The sequence below is a fragment of the Drosophila takahashii genome, chromosome X (assembly GCF_030179915.1).
Source record: "Drosophila takahashii strain IR98-3 E-12201 chromosome X, DtakHiC1v2, whole genome shotgun sequence".
In the NCBI taxonomy this organism is placed as follows: Eukaryota; Metazoa; Arthropoda; class Insecta; order Diptera; family Drosophilidae; genus Drosophila; species Drosophila takahashii.
In genome coordinates, this window is record NC_091683.1 from 15,801,434 (window position 1) to 15,829,249 (window position 27,816).

A 27,816-nucleotide genomic window follows, 5' to 3' on the forward strand; every position below is an offset into this window, starting at 1 on the left:
TCCTCTTATACCTATATATACGATATATACCGAGTGCCCTGGCCATATTTGAGTTCAATAGCGCTGGCAATTTCACAGATCGTGTCGATGATCATGTCGCAATCGAAACGCTGCAAACCAAAAAAACATCTCTCGATGAGAATGGGAATCTTGGGCGACTCTAAGATACCTAAGCTGAGAATTTCTGAAAATATCTGTAAATATGTGTACTGAACTATCCAGAGATAGATCTCAATATTTTTTATTTAACGGGGTAAAAAATATTAATTTTACCATTTCATTGAAAATATTTTTATCCGAAGGAAATGCAACGTTTGCTGTTTTACTGCATACTTTTATGAATATTTTTTTAGGTATTATCTGTATTTTCACCTTTATTTTCGATCTAAACACCTAGCTTACTTCAGGGGTATACCCAATTAATTGCGATTACTGGGTATGGAAAATAAAAACGTAGCGAAACGAGAACGCACGACATGCGGCACATGCCCCCGGGCGAGGGCGGCTGTGAAAGAGACGGCAATAGGGGACCAGAAAGAGACGGAACCAGTGAGTGGCAGTGAGCGAGCGAGTGAGTTCACAGTGATGTCACCTTGGTGTTGTGCCGCTGATTGCCGATCATGGCCATTGTGGGCGGTGGCGATGACCACCACCCCGCCCACAAGTCGGCGACAAGTTGTTGATTGGGGCCACCGACTACAGACTACAGTCTACAGGCCTGTGATCTCATATTGGATCTCTTTTGGATCACAGCATCCAATTGTTGCCTGATCCTTGGCCCAAATTCACAGCAATAAAAGCTGACCCAATTTTTTATTAATACTTTCACAATCGGCGCAGTTGATTTATAAATAATTCCCTTATTTGTTTATCACATTCCAGTTGCGGTAACCGCAGAAAGAGTTTATAAATATGCACAACTTGGGATAATAAATAAATAATAAAAGATGACTTAGTCATAAATAATCCTTCTTAAAATGGTAGCGATTTTCTATATTCATATATCACTCCCCACTCTTGCTACAAAAAGAACCCATATTCATAACCATCATTTTTGATTTCAATGGGACCTGTTTTCGGGATCCATTCTCCACCGATCGACCGACCGACCGCTCCTCATTTGCATATCTAACTATTTTACCGCGAACTGTTGGCCGCAAAGCCAAAGCAAAGGAATCTGTCTGCCGGCCAACTGATAATAAAGTTTTTAATAGGAAACTGCTATTAACTTATTGATCATGGCATGGACAATGGTCCACGCGGGCAATTGTTGGGAATTTCAATTGAATTGTTCAACGCTCCCCCGAGTGCCCAGCGGCAAGTCGGCATTGTCTCGGCCCAACTCTCAGGGTCTTGTTTTTATTATTTACCCATTTCTTGCGCATACACAAGGGAAAACATTAGGCAATCGGCAGTTGTTGATTTAATTATGAAATATAGAGTTTTTTTTGGTGTATTAACCACTTGGGAATTATAAACGTTCTTGATATTATATCAAAGGTGTTTAAAAGTATGCAATGATAAGCGGATTCTTCTACATTTAAAATAAATCTTTGCATACTTTTAGACACAGTTATAAGAGGTTTTAAAAACTTCTTTTTCGATATCTATAGATCTTGTACTGGATATTAAATTATTTTGTTAGGTTTCTCCAAGTGCAGAGTTAGCTGGACTGTGATTTTTCTTCTTTTTTTTGTTGGTTGCCCGTTTCTGCGCCTGCTTGCATAATATGGCCTGGCCCATAGATTTGTGATTCAATGGGGCATTTGAATGGTTCAGCCTCTCCATCCGCTCCCATCCGATATCCGATCAGCATGCATTTTTGGCGATAGCGCGTCATTTTGAGTTTATGTCAGAGTTGCCAAATGGAGGGGGAGGAGCTTGGTGGGGGATGGGCGGAAAAGCGACAGATACAGAGAGCCACCGGTTGCCATAAATGGCACAATATGTATAAATTTGTAAAAGTAATTGCAGTGCGGAGACAATGGCCCGGCCTAAGATCTTGACGCTGATGTTGATGCCTCCTGCTCCGTCCGTTCCTGCCGCATGCCCAATGCCTTATGCCACAAACTCCACAAACCGCTGACCATATTTGGAACGGCACTGCGACAGAGATGGCTGAGACCCCGAGTCTCGTGCGTGTTTTATGTCCAACTGCCAGCCATTTATACATTATAAAACTATATAAACACACAGATCGGCTGGGATGCGAAGCGATCCAATGCGACGAGGTTAACTCACTCCCCACGCACAGTGGGCTAAAATCTATTAAAATCTTTGCCTTCAAAAATAATGCCACAAATGTTAATTTTTTATAGAAAAAATTAGCTCAATTCCGCTAATTTTCGATGTAAAAAATGTCTAAAAGGTTATACAAGAAATCCTTAAGAAATGTTAAAAAAAATGTTTCTTTTTATTTATGTTACAACTTTTAAAAAGGCATCGCCTAACCAAATATTTGATTCCCCTTAAAATAGTTTACTAAGAAAATCAAGTTCTTGCCAATCTATTATGATATTTATTCCAGCCAAGATTATAAGAACTTTTTAAGCACTTTGGCCCCACTGTGCCAGTGGGATATGGGGTCTGTTAATTCGCTTTGGCCATTTTAGGAGGGCCACAGCTCCATGACTTTGCCGTTGCTGCTGGCCTGCCATTGTCTCACATCTTCACCAAATAATTTCCATGCCTGCCCCTGTCTCTTTTATCTGCACCTGAAAAAATAGTGGTTTTTCTATAATATTATAATTTTTGTAAAATTGAAGTAAAGTAAATTATAGAAAGTAAAATATTTATGAAGTAAGGAAGGTAAAAATAAATACTTTTAGTTCAAGGAAGAATAACATACAAATAGTTTGAAAGAATTAGCCAGCCAATATCAGTTTACATCATTTTATTTGATTTATCATAGATTTTTGTTTTATATCCATTTTGCAAATGTTTTAAAAAATAGGCAGTTATCAGTTTATTTATAAATATTTAATGTGTGTTTTCCCTTCATTATTATCGAATCGATATTATGAAAATATCGAAATTATCGATAAATCGTAATGTAATCTAATAATTCAATCAATTTTCTGACTGTGCAACTTACTGCATCTCCATTGATTTCCATTTCCATTTCTCATTGCAGGCCTGCGCACCGCGCTATGTGTTCCACACGATGACGCCATCGAAGGCGTTCCGCATTGATCCCGTGGGCACCTGCTTCACCTCGCACAACTTCGAGCAGTTCCACGAGGTCTCCCCCTGCCGGACCAGTGAGTATTGATCAGAGGGACCGGGAATCCGGGATTAGCACTAACATTTACCCACACTTCACACACCACAGGCCCAATTCGACCTTTCGATTCGGTGTGATTCTGTAATTCGAGCGGCAGGGAATCCCTTGAAAAGCGAAATTCAAACTGTCGGTCGCTGGCATTCCTTCGGCTTTTGTTGCTTCACTTTTTTTTTACTTTGGCTTTATTTTTTTCTTATTTTGGTAATGCTCCAGTATCGAGTAACGGCCACTTGGGGGAAAGTGAAAAGTGTCAAGAATGCAAAGACAATCGGTTTGGCAACAATTTAGGTGACTGGAACATGTTGCTGTGTTGAGTTTGATTTTTAAGAAGATTGCTTGCTTAACAGGGAAGGAATACTTTAAAATATAATTTAAAAAAAATATAATTAAAAAAAATAAGTTTGATATTCACTATACTTTGATTTAAAGACAATCGCAAACGTTTGATTTGGAAAAAAGTATTTTATGCATTTTGGAATTGAACTCGGACACACCAACATTTTTGTTTTGCGGAATTTTAATTTTGAAACAATTTTCCGAATCTCCAATTTGTAGCCCAAATAGGAAATGTAGCACTCTCGAAAGAATTCAGCTGTTTGAAAGTGAAGATTCCACTTAGTTTCCCGCTTTTACCGATGTTCGTTCATTTTTCCAACACATAGCTTGGCCCTTAGTGACTAATTCGACGTCATTTGGAAACATAAACCAACAGGAGCAGCCGATCGAATCGTATACCTTTGCAACCCAGAAAATCTCCACCCACCTGGAGATGCAGTGAAAGATTTATGCGACTTGACAGCCGACAAATGCGAAGCGAGGAAAAGTCGGAAAAACATATCCATTCTGTGTTTGTGTAATTTTGTAGTGCTGCGATGTTTGTACATCTAAAAATATTTAATTTCATGTTCAGCGCTTTATTTCTTTTTCCTGCTTTTACCTCACATTACTTTCCCTGCTTTTCTATTTTATACTGTTTTTATTTTTTTTCGACTTTGGGACAGCCTGCCAAATTTGTTTGGTTAGTCATCGCTTTATACCGGACTATATCTAGGTCTATATAAATGGGCGAACATATAAAAGCGAGCACACATGGGGCATCATTCGCGTCCTCCTCCTCCGCAAAGTTTCGATGAGGTGTGATTATTTTTAGCATTGCCTCGCAGATGCAAAGCATTCAACTTACGTATGTACCTTACATACACACATATATATGCATATATCTTTCGGATTTTTAAGGAGCTATATCTGTATACACATATCTATGTTTACGTACGGGTTTCGCTTTTTCTATATGGGGCTGGCATATGGCCATTAGTCGGGGTTGTGACTCTTGAACTAGTTTATCATACGGAAGAATTGCTTTTGCCTCTCTGCGGTTCGGATTTTCGGACTTTCTGCTTTATTGCTTGTTTGCTTATTGGTTCGTGGAATGGTTTACAAAAATTATTGCAATGCGCATCGGATTTGGTTAAAAACTCGAGAGTCGATTGAAGTGGCTGTAATGAAATGATTCATTCTAGAAAATATTTCAAACTTTTTGGGTTATTAAATTGTAATGAGGCTTACAATAGCCCAGCGAACACGTCCTCTATGATAGTCTTATCAAGAAATACAATATATTTGTAGGTGTTTTGTATGAAAATATAAAAAATTTAAACAATATTCAGCTAGGTTTTAAAATAACAAAATAATTTTAAAAACTCTACAAATCTGTTTTTTGTTTTAAAAATTATTTAAATGTCTATTGCTCTATCCATTTAATATCTCTATTTATTTTTCTATGATCTAGTTTAAATTTTCCATTAGCTTGGCCCCCTTTTATGAGGCAATTGCTCAGTTCGCAGGGCGATTTATAGATTCAAAGCACATACGAATGGGCCAACTCGATTCCCAGTGGTCTTGTTGTTGCGTTATTAATGCCGACGTCGATGCTGTTGTTGTGAAATGATTAGCAGCAACATCAGCAGCAACAGCAACTCATCCTGACAGTCCGTTCAGCACATTCCGACATCACTGAAAGCAATAAATACCAACTTAACGCACAAAATGCCAAACTAAATAGTTAAGGGAAACACACAACAGGGCAAGAAGACAAAAAAGCGAGGGTAAATCAAAGAAAAGTACAAAAGAATCGGAGTGACCAACAGGCAACCAAGTTGAAATGTCGGCAAAGGAGCGGAGTTCTCGGCGTGCCCTTGCTAAAAACTAATTGTAATTCAAGACGGGGCGATTTTATTATGGGAATTACTACATACAACTGCGAAGACAATGCCATGGGTATGCTCACGTACGCGAGGAGGACCTGTGTGCGAGTTACGAGTTGCGAGTTACGAAAAAATCGAAAAAGAGTTGACTTATGCGATTGCCGGTGCCAGCAGCAACATGTTGCTGCCGTCGCTGCTGTCGCTGCGCTCAAATTGAAACACTTCGAGACAAATTGTTATCGTTTAATTTGATCAAACGCACGATCTGCCTGTTGATTTCTCTGTTGTTTTTGCTCCAGGTCCAAGTTTCCCCCTTTCCTACCTCCCTTTTTAACCGGAGGCCTGACTTTTGTCCGCACAGGCGACATAAAGTTGTTGTTGTCGCTGGGGATACCCTTTCCTTAAAGAGAGGAAATCATCAGTTTAGCAAAGCTTCTTAAAAATTAAACCCTTGTCTGATAGCTTATTGTAAGTCTTAGGTCCACCCGGGGGCGCCATAAAAAGTATTTAAGTAATTGTCGCCCCGAGGGCGCCACAAACTTTGTTCATCTTTTGTTTTTTTTCCTATTTTGGTTTTTATGCAGCCTGCTTAAGGTCAGAAATGTAATATTAATTTACTTAAGTACTTTTATCCATGATCACTTTGTAAAAGGGTATCCTATGACTCGACTTCCTCCCTTTTTTTTCTTGCTGATCTTTTTGCTGATGTTACGTGATTTCGTATTTGGTAGCAAGGCAACATTCGCCAGACACTTTGCCGGACAAACAAACAAACAAACAAACAAAAGGCGGGGCCAACAAAAGGATGTGTGGCTATGGATGTGGATATGTGGATATATGTTTGTGCGGATGCCGTCTCCACTTTGGGCCTCGTCTTGATCTTTTTGTTTGCCGCTCAGTGGGCAGTTGGGGCTGCTTTTATTGTTGTGTTTTCATTTCAATGTCCATCGCTTTGGCAGGCGAAGATCTTGCCCCAAAGGCGCGCTCTAATCCTTTTATGTTGCTCCAACGCTCGTCCATCGCTCGACTGACAAATAGCAGCGCAATTTATTGCATTGCATCGGTAATTATTTGCAATTTATTGTCCCACACACCGCTCCCTTTCCGGCGGCCCCGGTGCCCTGCGAACATTTATGATGAAATCCGAATCGCAAAATGCCTAAATGGTCAACTGTGTGTGACTGACATTCTCCCCAGCCTCCCATTTTTTTATTTTGTATTTTGCCCAATCACTCACTTATGCGATGCATTTCCATCTCTCGTTGCAGACAACTGGGGTTATCATCGCCAGGGCTCGTGTCAGGCTGGATTTAGTGCAGCGATCAACGGGGTAAGTATTCACTGGGTATACCCTTACGAAAATGGGGGAGTTTATTATCCAAGCAAGATTGTCTTTAGAAGGGGTAAAATTGTATAAAGGCGTCTAAAAGTGTGTAGTAAAAAAATAATAATATCTTATTATGGGATGAATTAATGGGATAAAAAATTTTAAATTTCCACCAGAAAATTTAATTATATAAACTGTCTTATTATATACAACCAATTCAAGAGAATTCAGAGGGTACCCAATATCGAGAAGACCTGAACCCGATCTCTAGATATCCGTTCCCTTTTTTCTTTTTTTTTTTGGGTTTCATTGAGTTATTATATGCATGGAATGGTTCGGCAAAGACAGACGGATGGACAGACGTGGGCACGTTTAGTTGGCACCTCGTTGGGATCGTGGCATAGCATTTGCATTCACAATTGCATCCCCAGCATTCGATTTGACTATTACACATACATATATATCTACGTATATTTTTATTTGTAACCCTTTTCTCCTCCCGTTTGTAGAATGGATCGCGCTTGTTCATTGGCGCACCTGGCAGTTGGTACTGGCAAGGTAAGTGCACGTTTTTCCCACATGTACCGTGTACCGTTGTTCTACTTCTTATTTATTTATTTATCCGTACCTCAATACCTTCTTTTTTTGTCTCTTGAGACGAGTTACTTTTACTGTATGTATTTTGAAGTTGCTGTTCTTTCTAGTATCTCGTCTCGCAATGAGACGATCGAAACTGATCCAATGTATTTAGTCATAGAACTAGAACTATAAGTAATATCCTTGAACCCTAGACGAACCCAAACACACACACACACACACGTAGTCTGGTTTGAAATTTGAATTTCGTTATCCCCGTCATCATTTAGCATTTGTCCTCGTCCTCTTTCCCTAGCTATAAAGCCCATATTGAATATTGAATTTTGATTGCCTTCCGATGTACAAAATCAAAGTGATTGCATTAACCTAGTATCCCCTAGTTTAGTTTACCTTTTTTCTTCCTTCGTGTGTTTAATTTGGTTCTCTTAGGAGAGTCCTAACCTAAGTAACTTAAAGATACGTAATTAAATGGGTCTAGTTATATGTTTGTACCGTAATACCCGTGCCCTTTTTATTAGGAACTCATGTTCTTCAGTCTCTAACACCCGATCTGTAGTTCTAAGTGGGCTAAAAATCATCCAATGTGCATCTGTAGAAGATGGAATGCTAGTTTTAGCTATAAACTAAGTTGTATCTAGAGTGCATGTCGCATTGTAACTTCGTCTAGTCGATAGAATATCCATAGTTAGACTGTAAAATCATATTTCTATAAGACAGATTAATTTTTTTAAGAAACGATAAGTGTGCATAAAAACTAGATGCTGAGTGTGATCGATTAAGAATATGTCTTTATCGATTACGAACAATCGTTAAGTGTGCACACCTATCGAATGAGTAGAGTTGCCTAAGTTTCGTAACGTCAATATTATATATTGTGTTGTCGAGTTGTTGTCCACCAAATCGTTTAACCCCAATTGGCCTAACGTCGCACCGTTGTCGCTGCCAGAAGCTAACCAAATTGTACCGTACGAAATTGTACCCAGTACCTGAGTGGTGCACAAAAAATTAAAAAAAAAAAATTTCGTTTTGCTAACTCCAACATCATTCACAACTCGACAGCAGGAGTCAGCAATATAACCGTAAAACGTAACTATTGTTAATCGTAATTTAATGTTAATTTAACCCAATCGAAGTTAGCTGCATTTACTGTACCGTATTTCGAAAACACGATATTCTACTGTAACTGTAACTGTAATCGTATCTTTAACTGTAACTGTAACTGTACCTGTACCGTATAACGCGTCATGTTCTTCCTGATCTGATTAATCAAAATTATGTTCTCTCTTTCTCTTTATATTTTTTGCTCCTTCCTCCACCTTCTGTCTCACTCTACACTCAATCAAAATATCCTGTGTGTCGGGGCAAAATGCATGCGATTTTGTACCGAACTGAAATGTGAAATGCATTCTGTACCGATTCCCAAAAACCGAACCGCACCACTCGATCACCCGAAACCGAACCCGAACCCGAATACCGAATCCCAATCAACATTCTTCCCTACAACTTTTGTTGCTATTAAAAAAAAAAAATCAAACAAAATCCCGATATACCGAAAACAAAAACCATAAAAAGGACAAACCTACTCGATACCGCCCGATGCCGAGTTTCCATTTAAGCCGCCTCTTTATCAGCCCTTCGGCACTGGAGGTAATAATAATAAAAAAAAAAATAAAAAAAATAGCAACTATGCTTCTCACCCACAGCCTCAAAACTCAAACGAAACTGTACCTACGAACATTAACCCAGCTCAAAAACAAAAAAAAAGTACCTAAACACAAACACCCATCCACATAAACACAAACTCCACTGAGAGTCCCATTAACGGTGTCTGATAATCAAAAATAAAAAAATATCGAATCGAAACTCATGAAAACTCTATCCAACATCTCATCCATCGATATAAGAAAAAACACCCTGGCAACCCATCGAAAATAAAGCAAACTATATAGATTTGTTCGTTGGGTCGCTCTAGAAAGCTTTGCCTATTAATATCTGTGCTTCCAGGGGGTTTAAATAATGCTACGTACCTCCCGCTTGGCTCAAGTCCGCTTTAAATGGTTATTGACTTAACTGCTTTTCTCTTTTTTTCGATCAATTTGATGAACAAGAAATGATATTGAAAAAGCCATGTATATATATATTAGTTTCTCTTTCATCTGATCCTGGTAAATCCCTAAAGGGGTGGCTTTGACAAAGGTATTACGGAACGGCAGAGAGAGAGATCTTATGGTTATAGTCACCACACCCGGAAATCAGAAATTCGATATTTATTTTAAAGCTGTCGCAAAGTATGCTATCATTTTTTGCGTTCGTTAGTTCGGAAATCGGCTCTCCTAATATTAGGATATCAGGACTGAAAATTGAGTTTAATTAATATCGCTTTCTAAAGAATTATTATTTCTTTAAAAAGATGTCTAGAAGTAGGCAACAATTTAGATAGTTGGAAATCGGAGTTCTTGAAACTTAAGCTGTCTGAAAGTATACAACAAAATATTTTATTTTTTCCATAACGGTTCAATAAATTTACTATTTCAGTGAAAAACTTTAAGGTCAATCTGAATCACACTAAATTTTTACTAAATTTCAAAGTTTTATTTTAAAACTAGAAAATTTTCCTTTACTAACTACCTCTAGAACTTTGCGTGTTTCTCTAGACTTATGGTTTCGTATTTTAGATTGTACTCAAAATAAAAAAATTGAAAGATAGGAAATTAGTAATTAGTAAAGACTTTTCTGAACATTATTTATAAGAAATTAATTATTTCGGAATAAAATAAAAAACATTTCCTCTTGCCACCTGACGTGTGCCGTTCCCTTTTGTCTGGCTCCAAAAGCTGCATTATTTCTATTTTTAAGAGCATGTTGTTTATTTCGGGCCTTGACTGTAGTACTAACCGGAATGCAAACTAATCATAATCTCAGCACGTTTCCCTGGCATGTTTGTTCGTAGTTGCCCCCGTATGATCATACCTACATACATATCATACACGTAATCATCCAAAAACCAACGTAGTATAGTAGTATCTTGTGGTAATTGTAATTGTTGTTGTTGTGGCTTCCCTGGCTGGGAGTAGTTAAAAGTTCCATGTGCCATCTCACCATGTGCCCATCATAGTTGATATCGTTGTTTGTTGTTGCCCAGCATGCCCATTTAGCCCCATATGCGCCAAAAAAAATTAACAGTTGCGGTCAGGAAAATGGTATAACAAATAGATATAGATATTTTGTGTCGATAAAAAAAATTAGTATAATTATGTTTATAATAAAACGTTAAAAAACATCTATGTTTTCGATAAATATCAATGTTTGAAAAATATCGAAAACATCGATAATATCGATAACCTACCATTTTCCCACCGCAACTGAGGCAAAACAAACTCACCCAAAAATAAATAAAAAAAAACACCTGGATAGATAAAGAAGGAGCTATCTTGAAATCCTGTCCAGACTTTGTCTAACCCCCGTTTCAACTCCCTAATCCGCACAGGTATGGCCAGTTCCCACGACGTGACCCGGCCCGAGAACCAGGTCTTCTCCACCTCCGAGAGCGCCTCGGTGAATGACGACTCCTACTTGGGCTACTCGATGGTCACCGGTGACTTTGACGGCGATCGCAGCGAGGATGTGGCCATTGGCATGCCGCGTGGCGGCAATCTCGTCGGCAGGATCGTGGTGAATCGTTGGAACATGGCGAACATCTTCAATATCACCGGTCGCCAAATAGGCGAGTACTTTGGCTACGCGCTGGCGACGAGCGACGTGGATGGCGACGGGCTGGACGATCTGATCATCGGGGCGCCGATGTACACGGATCCCGACAATGTGGAGGGCAAGTACGACGTGGGCCGCGTCTACATCCTGCTGCAGGGCGGCCCCAGCGAGGAGAAGCGCTGGACGACGGAGCACATCCGGGATGGCTGGCACAGCAAGGGAAGATTCGGCCTGGCCCTGACCACCCTGGGCGACGTGAACGGCGATGGCTACGGGGACTTTGCAGTGGGCGCTCCCTACGACGGACCCGAGGGTCGCGGCGTGGTCTACATCTTCCATGGATCGCCACTCGGACCGCTGGCCAAGCCGTCGCAGGTGATCAAGGCGGAGCAGATTGTCGAGGGAGCCCCGTATCCGCGCACCTTTGGCTTCGCCCTGTCCGGTGGCCTCGACATGGACGGCAACACCTATCCGGATCTCGCCGTGGGCGCCTACTCCTCCGACCAGGTCTTCATCTTCAAGTCGCGGCCCGTGGCCGCTGTGAATGCGGAGACCAGCTTCGCCTCGAACTCCAAGCTGATCAGCCTGGACGATCGCAGTTGCCAGCTGGTGAGGGACAGGAAGAAGGTGCCCTGCATGCTGCTGGCCACCTGCTGGAGCTACACGGGCCGCTATCTGCCCCAGCAGCTGGACTTCGATGTCTCCTGGCTGCTGGACGCCAAGAAGCTGCCCAATCCGCGCATGTTCTTCCTGCGCGACGAGGGCAAGAATATCAGGAACCAGACCATTCGCCTCAACTATGGCCAGAAGTACTGTCTGAACGAGACCGTGTATCTGCTGGACAAGGTGCAGGACAAGCTGACGCCGCTGGAGGTGGAGGCGCGCTACAATCTGCGCAGCAGTCGCCCCCTGGATCCTTTGGTCCGCCAGAGGCGGAGCATCCTGGAGCCGGTGATCGATCAGAATCGCGAGATCGTCCTCAGGGATGCCATCAACATTCAGAAGAACTGTGGACCCGATAACATCTGCGAGCCGGATCTCAAGCTGGTGGTCAAGTAGGTTGGCCTCTGGGTCGAAAAAAAGATCTCCTTGGTAATCGGTGGATTTCCCTTTTTTTGCAGCACCGTGGACAAGTATCTGTTTGGCTCGCCCGAGCCCCTGGTCATCGAGGTGCTCATCTCGAACACCAACGAGGATGCCTTTGAGGCCGCCTTCTATATGGTCACCCCGCCGGATCTGCAGTTCAGGAAGCTGCAGCAGCTGGGCGAGAAGAAGGACACGCCCATCACCTGCTCGCCGCCCACGCCCGAAAATAATCACACGCTGAAGTGCGACATCGGAAATCCCCTGGAGTCGGGCAAGATTGTGAGTGTACATCTCTTGGCTTGAAGAAAAAGAAAAAAACATTCTCAAAGTAGTTTTGTCGATCTTAAAATCAAGACGAATTCATCATTATTTCAAGAGATTTTTATGATTCGAGAGTACTTTTGTCTTGACTTCAAGAACATTAGTTTAATCGATCCTAAAAGTGAGAAAATCATGACGAATTTCATCTTTATGTCAAGAGATTTTCATGATTCGAGAGTACTTTTGTCTTGATTTCAAGAACATTTCTTCTCCATCAAGTGGGAACATTTCATCTTGACTTTTTCGGTTCGGGAGTATTTCCTCTTGTTTTCAAGAGCATTTCTTCCCGATCTCTTAAGTGAGAACATTTGATTTTGATTTGGAATAAAGATCATTGGAAAAGCCTTATAAGAGCAAACGAATTCGAGAGTATTTTGTCTTGATTTCAAGAACATTTCCTCTCGATCTCAAAAGTGAGAGCATTTGGTCTTGATTTTTTCCGATTTCTAATTTTGGCTTAATCTTTAAACATATTAATTAATATTCTACATTCCTTTTAGGCCCACTTCAAGATCAGCTTGGTGCCCGAGGAGAAGTACGGCAGCTCGTCCAGTTACGACTTCTATTGGGAGGCCAACTCGACGAATCTGGAGAAGCCGGGCTCCGATTACGACAACAAGATCCGCCAGAGCGTCGGCATCTGGGTGGACACCGATCTGGACATCAAGGGCACCTCGCTGCCCGACTACCAGCTGTACAAGGCCGACGACTACAAGATGCTGGGGAATGCCTCCAAGGAGGACGAGATCGGGCCGCAGGTGGTGCACATCTACGAGATCCGCAACAATCGCCCCTCGATCATCGAGGAGGCGGAGGTGAAGATCCATCTGCCCTACGAGACGATCAACGGCGATGCGCTGATGTATCTGCTCAATCAGCCGGAGACCGGTGGCAAGATCACCTGCGACGAGGTGGCCGTCAACGAGTACAATCTGCAGCTGGACGAGAAGCTGCAGCGCAAGTCGTATCTGCAGGCGCAGGGTGCCATTTCGAATTCCGCCGAGGCCGCAGGCCAATCATCCTCCTCCTCCTCGAGCTCCTCCAGCTGGACCTCCGAGTCGGGTGGCCATGTGGAGAAGGCCCAGGGCAATGGCTACGTGCAGGGCGTTATAGTTAGCAACACGACGGATGCGGGCAACAAGCTGACGCCCAAACAGGTCCAGGATCGTTTGGCCGAGGATAAGCTGGAGTCGATCGGAGATGCCTCCATCGTGCACCGCGATCGCGCCAGTCAGGCTCTCGTCCAGGAGCCCCGGATGAACCAGACCAGCTATGCCAGTTTCTCCGCGAGCAGCTCCTCGTCTGGTGGATCTCCCTTGGGTCACAGCACCCAGGGTCACATACAAATGGCCCGGCCAGTGGTTCAGCAGCAGGGCAGCTCCTCCTCCTCCTCCAACTACCGCACTTGGCCAAACCAACAGCAGCAGCAGATCCTTCTGGCTGGCTCCGGAGGATTGGGTTCCCCCGTTAGCTTCGGCGACAAGTCACAGTTCGGCGGTCGGCAGGGCAACTTCCACGCCGCCGGCTTCGATCTGGGCACCCTGAATCCTAGCCAGAGCCAGAGCCAGGGTCAGTTCCAGACGTCCAGCCAGGGCCACTACCAGGGCCAGAATCAGGCCCAGTTCCAGGCGCCCAGGAATCCCGTGCAGACCTCCTACCAGAGCCAAACGCAGTACAGTGGAGGAGCCGCTCCCGGCGGCTATCAGACCACCCACCATGTGACCTACTCGTCGGGCGGCAAGCCCTACTATGGCCGAGAGAACGAGGACTACTACGACGAGGACAACCTGCAGCAGGCAGCGCCCAATGGAGCTCAATGGAGCAGCAGCAGCAGCAGCAGCAGCTCGCGTCGTTTGCGGCGATCCCCGCAGGAGGATCAGGAGGAGCAGCAGCCGCGCCAGATCGATTTGAATTCGCCCTGCAAGTCGGCCAAATGCAAGACCATCCGGTGTGTGGTCACCAATCTGGGCACCGAGGACGGCGATGCCGCCTTCGTGGCCATCCGGGCGCGCATGGTGGCCAAAACGATGGAGAAGCTGGCCTCGAACGTACCGCTCAATGTGTCCACGCTGGCGGTGGCCAATGTCATCCTGCTGCCCTTCATCGGAGCGCCCAAGGACGCGATTGTGAAGACGCACGAGATCTTCTACAAGGCGGAGCCGGAGCCGCTCCAGGTGCCCGATGTGGTGCCCCTGTGGGTCGTCGTCCTGGCCGCCTGCGCCGGAGCGCTCATCTTCCTGCTGCTCGTCTGGCTGCTCTACAAGGTGGGTTCTGCGTTTCGACAGATTTACTATGATAAAATTTACTGGGATAATCCTCTTTTCCAAATAACATTTAAGAACATTTTTAATTTTACAAATAATTGTAGTAGTTTTCTTAGTTATTTTTCTATCCTATTTCGATGCTTCCATCTATTACAATTTATTTTATAATTTTGTAAAATTAAGGTTGGTTTTAAATTTCTTAAATATGTATAAAATACACTTGAGTTTGCACGTAATATTTTGTATACAAAATGTAAAGTTAATTGGAGCCATCTTAGTTGAAAAAAACATTAAAATTTTTTTAAAGTTTTAATAGTAATTAGAAAAGATATTTTTCTTTGCTACTTTAATGTATCCATTTAATGATTTTTATTTATTTTATTATTTTAAAGATTTTCATGGTATAGATTAAATTATTATTGAAGCAATCTTAGTTGGAAAGAAAATTAAAGAGGGGTTTAAAAGAAAATTATAATAATAATTTGTTTTTTCTTGCTATTTTTATGTACTTATCAAATGATTTTAATTTTTTTTATTATTTTAAAGATTATTAATGTATAGATTTCATTTTTAAATTTTATTCTAATGAAATACACGTTTTGCAATCTATTTAAGACAAAAGTTTTCTGATCAAAATACCCCCGTCTTTTCTTACAGTGCGGCTTCTTTAATCGCAACCGGCCGACGGATCACTCGCAGGAGCGGCAGCCACTTCGGAACGGATACCACGGCGACGAGCATCTGTAGGGACATCCGCGAGGTCCTCCAAAATAGCAAGAGAATTAACAAAAGCCACGAAATACTTCTAACATCGCACTAAACCAAACCAAAATGTACTAAAAACAACGAACAACGGCTCTAAGACGTACTAAAATCGAGCGCTTAGTTGAGTTTACAAAAAAATGCGATGTCGACGGGATTGGAATCCCGAATAGATCACTTTTGAGGGATAAGCCTGCTGCTTGGAAGATACGAAAAAAAACAAAAAAAAACAACATTTAAACTTGCCTAGTCACGACATGAAGAACTTTCTAATGCGTAAAGGTTTTATAACTTTTAACAGAACACTTTATTTTTTTTATTTTTTAGACTTTTGTGTTTTTGTTTCATTGCAAAAATTTCGAGGAAAGTTAAATAAGTGCTATATTAATCTGTACTAAAGAAAGCAAGGAAGGAAAGAAAGAAAGCAAGTCGAAGGGAGCCTAGGCTAAGTGAATGAATGACTGAAAATGAACTATATGACGACTGAATGAATGAGCTGGTGAATGAGCGAATGTGAGTGATAGCCAATATGGAAATATCGAAGTTATAAGTTCGAGAATCGATAATCGAGAAACTGGGGATAGTGTTGAGCAAAGTGCTGCCCTATATACTGCCACGCCCCAAAAAAAAATTTGGGCAGCAGCCGAGGCATGGAAATTAATACAGAGAAAATCCACACTTATTAGGTGCTACTCTAATCTTTTTTTTTTTTAAATCTATTATCACGTCTCTTCGGAATACTTGGCGTTTTCCCAGCGCGGAAACCCAATTCTTTTTCTGTGGACTATTGTTTGGACAAACTCAAAGTTTGCCTGTTGGAGGAAAAGTTACAACGCCAAAATGTGTTGAAAAATGCAAAAGAAATTATTAAAAACATATTGATTAATCTATGTAATTCTTGAATGTAAACTCTGTGTAAATACTAAAAATGAAAAACAAAAAAAAAAACAAAAAACGAAGAAGCGAAAGTAGGAGAACAGTTGATTTGTTATATTTAAATTAATATTGCATTTATTTCCTAATTACAGTGGGAGAAGCGCTGACCGACTTCTTGCAGTGTACTCTCGAAATAAACGATCCCTGTCTGTATCACTTAAAACCCCCTACTAAAATGTAGTCTCGCCCGCTGCTCACAGCTAGTTTAGTTGAATTATACGCTACTGATTAATTTATTAACTGTACTTATTAATGCGTGTCATGAATAATGATTGATTGCCCCCCTTATTTGTTTGCTAATTTCTGTATTACATTTAATGATTTACCATAAAAATACAAATAAAAATGACGGTCGAGTTGTAAAAATAAAAAAGCTGTGTGTTATATTTTAAAGGCACTACTCAAGATCCAATTTTTACCAAACACCCTAAATATGATTTAATCGGACATAAATACCCAAAAAAAATTAGTATTTACTATTATTATTTTTGTCATAAAAATGTAACTAATAATCCAAATATGGTGTGTCATACCTTGTTGAACTCGTTATTAAATTCCCAGTCGATTGGCATTTCAACCTGCAAATTTTTAATTTTTTCCATTTTTTGCAAAAAATGATGATGGTACCCCTTAAAAAAAAAACGAAAATTGGGTCAAAAATTAAGTTTCTCAAATCAGTCGGAAAGTGCACTGATATAATTAATTAGGTGGTTAGCTGTTCAAAACAGTACGCCTTTTTGGTTTGGGACCATTTTTGTCCAAGTTACAGCAAAAAATCTATAATAAAAAATCAAATTTTTACCAAAAATCAAGATCCTGATTTTTGACCACAAAAAAGACCGTATTTTTGCCAGAGTAATGGGAATAATGTTCCAAATATGGAAACCGATACCTCGTTGCGCTCGTAATAAAACTCCCAATCGATTGGGGTTTTAAAAATAGTTGCACATATTTTTTATCAGTGTTTCCGCGACAACCTAACAGCCGAACCAGCAGAGCTAATAGAAATGAACCGGAACCAGTGCCGCGAGTCATGTTAACTTAAAACTGATAATCTGTTTATTACTTTCGTCCGGAATGTGCTAGATATTTACAAATCCAGGGCCAGCTGCTACACCCTATAGAAGCACTCCAGGGCGCGGGGTTCGCAGTTGTCGTAGGGCTTCAGCATGGCGTCTCCGTGGGCCGCCTGGCCGCCGGCATCGATCTCGTCCAGCTGGGAATCGGGCACACAGGCGCACTGGAAGCTCTTGTTGCCGCGACTGTAGAGCTTGCGGGGATGGCCGATCCAGGAGCGCTCCTTCCCATCGCCGCTGGTGTTGGTGCACCAGACGCGGGTGCCCCGCTCCTGGCTCCACTCGATATTGCAACCGGGATAGCGGGCCCGCAGCTCCTCCACCTGCCGCTTCGCATCCCGCGCCTGCTGCAGCAGCTCCAGGAACTTGTGGTGATAGCTCGTCGGGGCTCCCTTCGCATCGTAGAAGCGCCCCACCAGCCGACCCTTGTAGACGTAGTCCTTCTGGTAGAAGTCCCGCCACCCGGCCAGTCCTATCAGATCCTCCGGCTTCAGCGAGAGCACATCGTCGGATGTTTCCGGGTCGTAGGTCTCGAAGTCGCCGGAAATGAAGGACACCGAGGCGTCGCGTCCCACGAAGAAGTTGTAGCTGCACCCGGAGCCGTAGTGCTTGATCCCGCGGCTCACATCGAAGACGGATCCCAGCAGGGCCAGGTAGAGCGGTCGGCCCTCCTCCTCGCCATTGAACCGGGCCAACTCGGCCGGCGTGAATACCGTGCCGACTTCGTCATCGGCTGAAAAGGCCAGCGGAATGCCCGCATCCTGGCCAGCCTGGTCCAGGTAGTCGTCCGTCTGCCGGCGCAGGAACTGCCTAATCTCCGTCTGGTAGAATCCGGCCAGAATGGCGGCCACAACAAAGAGAAACTGCAATTTGAACAGGTGTCGCAGCAATCCAAACATCTTGTAATTTCCCACAGCGGATCGGAACCGGAACTAGTTCGCTGCAGCGGAAAGTGTGACCGGGCTGTGCAAGAAAAGACCGGCAAACCGGTTTGAATTTCAAAAATTCAAAATCTTAGCGGGAACGATTCAATTGTTTCCTTGATCAATTTAACTAGCTATTTTCATTAATTTATAATATAGTTTTCTTACAGCTTTAAGCATTTCTGATTTTAAGATTTTGTGAAATTTAATAGCCACGAATCGAATCGTCGAAAACGGTTTGGTTTTTTAAATTTTAAACCTTTTTATTATTTCCTGTATAAATTAAACTAGCTATTTGCATTAATTTATAATATAGGTTTCTTACAGCTTTAAGCATTTCTGATTTTAAAATTTTGTGAAATTAAATAGCCACGAAAAAGAATCGTCGAAAACTGTTAAGTTTTTAAAATGTTAAACCTTTTTATTATTTCCTTTATAAATTAAACTAGCTATTTGCATTAATTTATAACATAGTTTTCTTACAGCTTTAAGCATTTCTGATTTTACAATTTTGTGAAATTTAATAGGCAAGAATCAAATCGTCGAAAACAGTAAGTTTTTTAAATTTCAGATATTTTTACAAAATAATTGTGTGGTACATTTGTACATTTTAACTTATTTAACGTTTTTTAAGATAAACCACGAATCGAATCGTCAAAAAGAGTAAGTTTTTAAAATTCTGATCTTTATACAAAATAATTTTGTAGTACATTTTAACAAATTTAATTTTTTTAGCTCCCCTTGGAACCGAAACCCACTAGAAAACCACAAAAAAATGTACGTTTTGGCATAATCTTTATTTGCATAAACCAGTTGGCAGTTAGCGGCGTCGGGAGACGCAGGCGTCGATGTGGCTGTTGACCTCCTGGAGGCCGAGCACCGCCTGCGAGGATGCGGAGTGGGTGCACACGTTGCTGTCGACGAAGACGGCAGGGATGCGCTCGCTGGTGGACTTGCGGATGGTCTTGATGGAGGAGCGGGCATTGACCAGGAAGACGGTGCCCTGGATGTAGAACTTGGCCATGCAGGACTGCTTGAGGATGGCGTTCTTGTGGGCCTGGCACTTCTGGTAGGTGTTGCCCAGATTGTAGGCACCAAAGACCAACTGCTGGGTGGCGGCGTTCACGTCGGAGGCGATTTCGGCGGATGTGTGGGCCGCAACGAGGCCGCAGGAATGCAGATCCTCGTGGGCGGCGTCCACAATGCGGGCGATCTCCTCATCCTCGGCGGCCACGCACTCGGGGCTCTCCTGGCGACGCGCCTCCACCTGGTCGAGGGCCTCCTCCAGCTCCAGCTGCGGCTCCCGGACGATCTCCTCGTACTGCTGCACCAGGGCCTCGCCGGTGGCCTTCCCGATCTCGGTCATCTCGTCCACCACGCTGTGCACCTGGGCGTCCAGCTGGGCGGGCAGGTCCATCGGCTGGCTCCAACCGCTGGCCACGAAGAGGGCCAGGATAACGAAGGCGACGGTTTGCTTCATGATTGCTGCTGACTTGCTACTGTGGACTGTTGGCCAAATTGAGATCGTATTTATACCCGGGCATCCAGAAACGGATTATTCGCAGACGGCTATTGTCCGCTAATCTGGATTGCTGGCCATAAATTTATGGCCGCCATTGTAAATCACTCACGGCTTGGTTTGATTAGTGAACTTCGCTTTACATTCACCTGCTATTCATAGAGTTCCCGCATTTGGATTTAGATTAAAACGGGCCAAGTCGCCCGATCACACAAAGAACATCATAAATATCAAAACAAAGCGTTATTTAAAGGAACATGGCTGGACTTTACAATATTTACCTAAGGGTAATCAAATTAAATATTTTATATTTATATTTTACTTCTTCTTTACATTTTTAAGAAACCATATTAAAAATATAACATTTTAAAATAATAGTAAATACGCTAAAAATAAAGGGAATATTTAAATAAAAGTTCCTTTTATGCTTTCAAATTTAATACACAATATTGCTTTATTTTTTATCAAGTCTAAGTCATTATGATAATAATTTATTATAATAAAACCGGGAACACCCAAACATTTATGCAATTCCCCGAATATTGACCACTTTAGTAGGAACCTTAAAAAAAAACCGAAAAACCAATAATATCAGCGTGTCTGAGGTCTCAAGTGATTCGTGATTCCATAGATTGAATTGCCACTGTTTTCCCTGACTTCGCAATGACTTTTAATCGAGGGCATAAGCGGAGCCATAAATTATATGACATTATCTTCTATAATTAAGGCATTATTTAGATCCACCGATTAGGGCGATTTTCGAGTGGCGAATCCAGTAATAGATGTTTCCTATCGCTCCACGCACAGGGAAAATATAATTTGCGACCTTATCGAAAGACTCCCGCTCATTGCCTCTCTTTTCTGCCATTTTCTCTGGACAATATAATCATATTGGAGAAATAAAAAAGCGGGCAGACGGAAATTATTTCGATTAAGGCAAGACAAAGACACATAAGCCAAATAATGGGAAATAAATCAATTGGCCGATAAACGACTCTTGAATATTTTAATTAACTGGGGGTACGGCTACTGCCACCGATATGGCAATCTGGATCTGGGCTTTGGGTCGTATATAAGGTGGATCCCCAGCGAGATCCCAGCAAAACCCAATCAACCATGAGGAGTATTATTCTAGTGTTGGCCTTGGCCGTGGCAGCTGTGAGTAGATCAGAATACCTATAAAAAAAACCTAACTATAGGGGTTTAAAAATATATCAAAGAGATATATCATCAAAGAGATATACATTTTTTCAAGTTATTAATGTAAGTGCTTGCGATTATAGTATATTAATCAACAGTGCGTATGAGTTATTTCCCATAAAAGCTTATCGATGACGGTTAAGTTTTTCTCTTTGCTAATAGTTCTGCTAACTATAACTATAACATGATTAAAATTAATTATACCCGTTACTCGTAGAGTAAAAGGGTATATTGTATTCGTGCAAAAGTATGTAACAGGTAGAAGGAAGCGTTTCCGACCCCATAAAGTATATATATTCTTGATCAGGATCACTAGCCGAGTCGATCTAGCCATGTCCGTCTGTCCGTCTGTCCGTCTGTCTGTCTGTCTGTCTGTCTGTCTGTCTGTCCGTCTGTCCGTATGAACGCTGAGATCTCGGAAACTATAAAAGCTAAAAGATTGACATTTTGCATGCAGATTCTAGGAGTTCCTACGCAGCGCAAGTTTGTTTCAAAAGGGTGCCACGCCCCCTCTAACGCCCACAATCGCATATATACGATTTTAAAAATTTCAATATTTTGGAAAAGTAAAAATGCAGTTTTATTGTGTTTATCAATACCTATCGAAATGTAGAAGAAATTTTTTAAATCGGACCATTCGTTAAAAAGTTACGGCGGATCAAAGTTTTTCTCCATCTCTTTCGCACTCCCTTTAGCTGAGTAACGGGTATCTGATAGTCGGGGCACCCGACTATAGCGTTCTCTCTTGTTTTTATTTGTAAATGAGACTTTTTGGTCAACGGTGCGTATGATTAATGTGACTTGACATAATACAGAAAAAAATTTTAATTCTAATATTATAATTTTTTATAATGCTAGTTACTATTATTATTATTATAATTATTATATATATATTTTTATAATTATAATTAATGCCAGTTAAAATACATGACTTTCATGACTTATAAAATAAATAAATAAAGTTTAAGTTTGAGTTAGAAAGTCTTTACATCCTGAGTTTCAGATAAAATATTGAAATATTTTGTAATAATCCTTGTTTGCTTTTCAAACAGGTTTCAGCGGTGCCCCTAATAGAGGACCAGGATGCGACCGCCCTGAAGGAATTGTTCAAGAAAATGAACCTTGACTTGGACTTGAACTTGAACTTCGACCTGGACCTGGGAGTCAACTTGGACGAGGTGATGGAACTGGAACTGGAACTGCCCGAGGAGGGCACCACCGACGTGGCGGTGGATGAGTTCGCCTTTTTGGACCGGGTGGTGCGCCTCCTGCTTTCGGAGGCGAAGGCCCTGGGACGCCAAATCATCCGGCTGACCGAGCGCCAGCTGCTGAAGATCTTCCTTTATCCGCTGAGGGAGCTGGAGAAGCTGGCCGAGGAGCTCGAGCAGAAGGCTTTGGATGCGGGCGACTGCGCGCTCAATGTGACCACCAGTGTGGCCGATGTCCTGGCCTGGGGCACCGTGGGCTACACGAGATGCGCCTACGATGCCGCCTGCACCTCCATCGATCTGGTCGTGGACACCAAGAAGGCGGTCCTCCAGTTGACCCTGGACGCCTATCACATCTACACGAAGAGGCGCGAGTGCAAGACCAAGACACTTGCGATTACAAAAAAGACCTGCGAAGCGGGCTTGTATCTCCAATGTATTTCGTTCGTCGCCAAGGCCCCGGGCTCCATACTCCATTTGATTGGACTCCGGAACAGCGTGCCCGCCGTGGCCACCGATGCCACCTCCTGCACCAACGAGGCCACCGAGAACGTCCTCCGGGGATTCAACGAGCTCAACGAAGCCATTGACGCCTGTGCCGCCAACTTTAAGAAGTGAAAAAATTAAATAAATTGTATAATGCAACGTGAAGTTTTTAGAAATTACTAGGGGTGAATAAAAGTATTACGGTGTAAAAAAAAAATTAAACTAAGTTTATAAGATTTGACCTAAGATTTGGAATTTAATAATCAAGAGCATAAATAATCCTAAAAAAAAATTCCTGTTGTTTTAAAATCCTGAAAAATGTTTACCTACGATTTCCTTTTAACTTATTATATTATACAATCCCAACTCAGAATAAAAGTCGTTTGTTTTTTTGGTTTTTTGAGTTATTACTTTTATTTAAATTTGGTTTCATTATCGTTCATCTTGTTCAAATACAATAAATAAACATTTAAACTATTTAGTGGTATGTATATATATATATATATAAATCGTTTGTTTTTTTTTTGTTAAATATTTTAAATAAGTGTATATATATTGTATTTCATGGGTTTTTCCTCATCTTCACTCGCTTTCTCCCCTTCCCGCATCGACTTTCCACTATTTCATAATTCCTCCTTTTCGTACCAAAAATTTGCATTTCCTTTTGTTTTTCGCTTGGTTTGAAAGAAACTTGTTGGATTTGTTTTGTTATATAAGTAAATTGCTGTGTTCGGGCTTACGGTCGTCAAATGTCGTCTATATATTTGTGTATATATCGTACTATATAGTATATATATACTGTATACTATACACACTTGCATGTTAGTAAAATTAGCTTGTTACATAAACACTAATGTATAAATTGTTGTTTCTACTCAAGTATGATGCCACATACAATTACAACTAGGTTTGCATGTACTGGTATATCTGTATATGTAAGTGTCTGAGTTGGAGTGTGTGGGTGTGGGTGTCAGCTGTACATATGTAGAATGTATGTACCGTTATCAATAATTAGTTAAACTGTAGCTAGGTATATGTATTTGCCATATACATATGTTGCTCAACAACTTTTACCATCCGACTTTCGTTATTTTATTGGAGTTTATCATTTTCAATTGCAGTTTTCGGAATTTTCTCTGATTTTTGTTAATCATATATGTATGTTGTTCATTAGTCACAGATGTTTTTAGGCGCGCTTTTATGCTTTAATGAATTCAGCGTGTTGTATATTATTAATATTTCAATTCTTTATAGTAGAAAATAAAATATAAGTAAAAGGCAATTTTCTTAGTATTTTCTCATTTTTGTCTTGGGTTTTTTGTTCTGAAAAAATTTGTGCTTAATTTTGTAGAAATTTTGTTTCTTTGCCTGCATGTTATTCGTTTAAAACAAAAAATGTTAAGATATTTTGTTTAGCTTTCGTTTTTTGTTTTAATTTCAATAATGTATAATATTTAGTTCAATAAATTCGTTACGACACATGGACTAAGACACAGCAAAAAATATTCATGCTTAATTTAGATTCAGTTTTGTGTGTTTTCTTTTCTTTTCTTTTATATTATTTTTTTCCTTGAATCCATCTTCTATTCGATTTGGTATAATTGGTAGATTTTAATATTATTATTCATATTATTCTTCACATTTCGCGTCCTAAATGCGCTTGTAAATATTTGTCAATAATAAATGATGAAACAGCTTAAGAACTCCTTTTTTTTTGTTTTTTTATATTTTTGCGAATAATTTTCAAGACACCTACCCGTACCTAGTTTATCTGCCAGCTTCCACATATGTAGCTATTTTCGTAATTCTTTGCTTTAAGGGCTAAACGGTCAACGGTAACGGTAACGGTTACGGTTACTGATCGGTAAACGGTAATCGGTAATCTGTATCGGTAATTTATAGATAATTTCGTATTTTCCGTATCTTCGTATTCGGTATTCGGTTTTGATATGTTCGCTTCAAATGCGTGTCATGAAAATACATTTGCTTTGCTGATTCTGATTCTGCAATACAACTCCGTTTAAAAATATACAGTAGAACAAGGCTACTACATAAGTACATAGGTATTTTTCTATATATCTGTAGACTAAATTGGGCAAATGTTTTGGGTTTTGTTTTGTAATTTATCATTGGGCGTTGAAATTCCGTTTTCGTTCGTTAGTGCAACAAACTCCTTGCATTTTCATCTGCATTTGCATCTTCGATTATCGTTATCCACTTTCTAGCGTTTTTCAATTCAATTCAATATTATTATTACAATAGTGTGGCCAAAGCTTATTGTCGGAAGCGTTATGCATTTTAGTTTTAGTTTTTCATTATTCGGTTTTGTTTTGTTTTGTCTTGTAAAAATATTTTCGATACTCGTCAGTTTCGTATTAGAACATTCTTAGGGAACAAAGGGAAAAGGGTAACGCAAAATATAAGAGTGTTCAAGTTTTCGAGATTCTTGAAAATCGAGTGTCGGTAAGGCTATTTTCTGTTAGTTTTGTTGGGTTTATAAAGTGTTGATGTCATTTCCTCCACATTTGAGTTATTATTTTCAAAAATTAATATTTCATTTTGGTCTTTGCTTATATTAATCACTAAAATGTATCGTTCTTGTATATATTTCTCCTTCGATAAATGTATATAAATTGTTCTTCCTCTGGTTTTCTTTTGTTTTTGGCGTAACTTTGTGTGAGCTGGGTTTTGTATTTGCGCCCATTTTTACTTTTATTTTTGTTTTCATTTTTATTTCGTAAAGAAAATGTTTCAAAAAATGTTTAACAAACAATTCAATAGGCTTTACACGAAAATGAATGGCATTTACTTATACGTTATATAAATCAATTGTAAAATATGTATATATATATTACTCGCTTGTTTGTTTTGTTTTGTTTTGTTATGTTAGTTTGTTGTATAATTAAATATTGCATTTGGTTTCGTTGAACGTCTGGACAATTTTTCATCTTCGCCGTCGATTTTCCCTCCGATTTCGCATCTACTTAGTGTTACATAAAGTTACAACTAGATTAGTATATATAGCTGTACGTATTTAAATATGAGTGTTTGGTTTATTCCTCGTGTCGTGATTTCTGTACCTTTGGCAAAACAAGGCCAAGGTCTTTGGCCCGCCCTGCTAAGTATGCTACAGAAATGTTCGAGTAACCGATTAAGGATCGAGTATACAGATTCACATCCCTCTTCTATCGCTAGTTCCTATAAACCATATGTCATAATACCATCTGACCTTCTGTTTTTCTGTTTTTCTAGTTCGACGAAAACCTTTTCTTGTTTTTTATATAATTTACAAAAATTTTGATTTCAGTACCTGATTGCAATGGGTTTCTTTCTTTTTCTTTTTCGTTTCCTTTATTTGCTTAAAAAAAATACAGACACTTGTAATTGTTGTTGTTGTTGCTTGCTTTAGACATAATTTGAAGTACAATTCATATGTATACATATAGGTATATATTTTGTTCTAGTTTCATATTTAGGCCATAATTTGTGTTGGTTTGAATACGAAAACGCTTTCAAAAATTCTACACGACATAACTTCCTCCCTCCATCTCTCTTTCTATCTCTTTCCACCTCTCTCTATCCCTTTCTATCTCGCTGTCGCTTGCTGTTGTAAACTTTAATATGTAAATACACACAATTAGCTATATTTATGTTTAAATATTTGGTTTCCGCTACACTTACGCAATTAGAACTCAATGAGCAAAGTATCTAAGACATATCCTGGATTCGTCGTCCTGGAAATTGGTTTCGCATCCCTACATCCGCTTTAGCACTACAATACAATTGGTTTCGGATATTGTTGCTTGTAAATATAGTCGATATATGTGTATATAATTATGATCATTGGTTACAAGTACAAGACATTAAAGGAGGGCACACGAATCGAATTTCTAACACTTGTTTTTATCTTTTTTCGTTTTTCGTTTTTGTTTCTTTGTTTCAGAGTGTCCTACGGTTAAGTGCGACCGAGTTGGCTGAGATCAAAATTAAAATTGAGGAATTGGTCTAATTTGTTATCCCTTTATTCGTTCACAACCATGTAAAGAAGTTGGAGGGGAAGCAAGAGGACAGATACCGATGTCCATAAAAAGCCGGGTGAATAATTCCTCTACGGGTGCTACACTCAGATTAAAAATCGGCCTTTGTGTCGGAAATATTTAGTAATTGCTTAGGAATAAATCAGATTTCGAAGGAAAAAATACTACAAATTAAATAATTAAGCTTACGCTTTCAAAACGAGCATTATTATCTATAATAATTTAGTTTTATAATTTGTTTTTCAATTTTTCTAAAATGTAGGACTAACCGAAAATATTTAAAAACTGTTCGGAAACCGACATAATTGTCCACTAATTCTTCTTCTTCTCTTTCCGTAATCCCTGAACTATTCGCTGAATAAAAAGGAGAAGATTGGAAGTATGCGCTTTATACTTGATACTCTTCTGGGATTTCTGGCAAGGATTCTAGATGTGTAATGCGAGTAATATAATAAATCTGTTGACTGATTTCTTGAAATTATTGCTGATTCCGTTTGTTGTCCTGGGTAAAAGTTTTAACTCGATTATCGATTCTGTCAATTGTTATTATTGCTTTTGTAATTGATTCGCTCCTATCGATTTTCCTCTTTTCTCTTTGTTCGTTTTGTGTAAAGTAAAAGAAAACTCAAGCTTTTGTTCTCAAGGTTCAGGTAATCAATTTCTAGTCTTATCTGTTGCACTGAGTAGTCTGCGATTTTCCTCATTTTCATTTTCATTTGTTGTTCTTGTTGTTATTTATTTTACTCTTTAAAGGTATGTATACATATAGGCATATGTGTGTATATATAATTTGTCAAATTTGTTACGTCATTAGTTGGATATAATAAATATACGATACATAATTATAATTACAATAATTTCGCTTGTGGTAAATGG

At 40.3% G+C, this 27,816-nt stretch overlaps 4 protein-coding genes and 1 long non-coding RNA gene across 7 annotated transcripts in view; 2 read left to right on the forward strand and 3 right to left on the reverse strand.

Moving 5' to 3' along the window:
- Window positions 1-16,864, forward strand: part of if (integrin subunit alpha inflated) — a 33,917-nt gene extending 17,053 nt beyond the window's left edge. For 2 of the 3 annotated variants that reach the window (XM_017140742.3, XM_017140741.3), the window contains exons 5-12: window positions 3,134-3,260; window positions 6,756-6,817; window positions 7,324-7,372; window positions 8,984-9,058; window positions 10,899-12,177; window positions 12,244-12,487; window positions 13,030-14,793; window positions 15,451-16,864. In XM_017140742.3, the coding sequence (XP_016996231.2) occupies window positions 3,134-3,260; window positions 6,756-6,817; window positions 7,324-7,372; window positions 8,984-9,058; window positions 10,899-12,177; window positions 12,244-12,487; window positions 13,030-14,793; window positions 15,451-15,540 (3,690 nt within the window). In that variant the 3' untranslated portion in view covers window positions 15,541-16,864. The remainder of the gene's footprint in view (window positions 1-3,133; window positions 3,261-6,755; window positions 6,818-7,323; window positions 7,373-8,983; window positions 9,059-10,898; window positions 12,178-12,243; window positions 12,488-13,029; window positions 14,794-15,450) is intronic. The other variant, XM_070218311.1, reaches the window with a different exon arrangement.
- On the reverse strand, window positions 2,588-4,237 carry LOC138913768 (uncharacterized). The gene is made up of 3 exons (XR_011419606.1): window positions 4,226-4,237; window positions 3,095-3,622; window positions 2,588-2,714 (listed from the first exon to the last, which is right to left on the reverse strand). It is a non-coding gene; the product is annotated as an uncharacterized lncRNA (long non-coding RNA).
- Window positions 16,865-17,522: 658 nt separating the features above from the next.
- On the reverse strand, window positions 17,523-18,498 carry LOC108056771 (neuferricin homolog). The gene has a single exon (XM_017140745.3). The coding sequence runs from the start codon at window positions 18,464-18,466 to the stop codon at window positions 17,603-17,605; it is 864 nt and encodes a 287-aa protein (XP_016996234.2). The 5' UTR covers window positions 18,467-18,498; the 3' UTR covers window positions 17,523-17,602.
- Window positions 18,499-19,268: 770 nt separating this feature from the next.
- LOC108056773 (uncharacterized) lies at window positions 19,269-19,985 on the reverse strand. The gene has a single exon (XM_017140748.3). It carries the CDS (start codon window positions 19,968-19,970, stop codon window positions 19,311-19,313), a length of 660 nt encoding a protein of 219 aa, XP_016996237.1. The 5' UTR covers window positions 19,971-19,985; the 3' UTR covers window positions 19,269-19,310.
- Window positions 19,986-20,970: 985 nt separating this feature from the next.
- On the forward strand, window positions 20,971-23,055 carry LOC108056765 (uncharacterized). The gene is made up of 2 exons (XM_017140738.3): window positions 20,971-21,167; window positions 22,262-23,055. Exons 1-2 carry the CDS (start codon window positions 21,126-21,128, stop codon window positions 23,033-23,035), a joined length of 816 nt encoding a protein of 271 aa, XP_016996227.2. The 5' UTR covers window positions 20,971-21,125; the 3' UTR covers window positions 23,036-23,055.
- The last annotated feature ends 4,761 nt before the right edge of the window (window positions 23,056-27,816 follow it).

What these genes read in the sequence shown, in the direction of transcription:
- LOC108056771 (XM_017140745.3), bottom strand. Translation starts at nt 18,466, where the DNA reads ATGTTTGGATTGCTGCGACACCTGTTCAAATTGCAGTTTCTCTTTGTT.
- LOC108056773 (XM_017140748.3), bottom strand. Translation starts at nt 19,970, where the DNA reads ATGAAGCAAACCGTCGCCTTCGTTATCCTGGCCCTCTTCGTGGCCAGC.
- LOC108056765 (XM_017140738.3), top strand. Translation starts at nt 21,126, where the DNA reads ATGAGGAGTATTATTCTAGTGTTGGCCTTGGCCGTGGCAGCT. An exon ending in TGGCCTTGGCCGTGGCAGCT is followed by an intron (nt 21,168 to 22,261) that starts GTGAGTAGATCA and finishes CTTTTCAAACAG; the next exon opens with GTTTCAGCGGTGCCCCTAAT.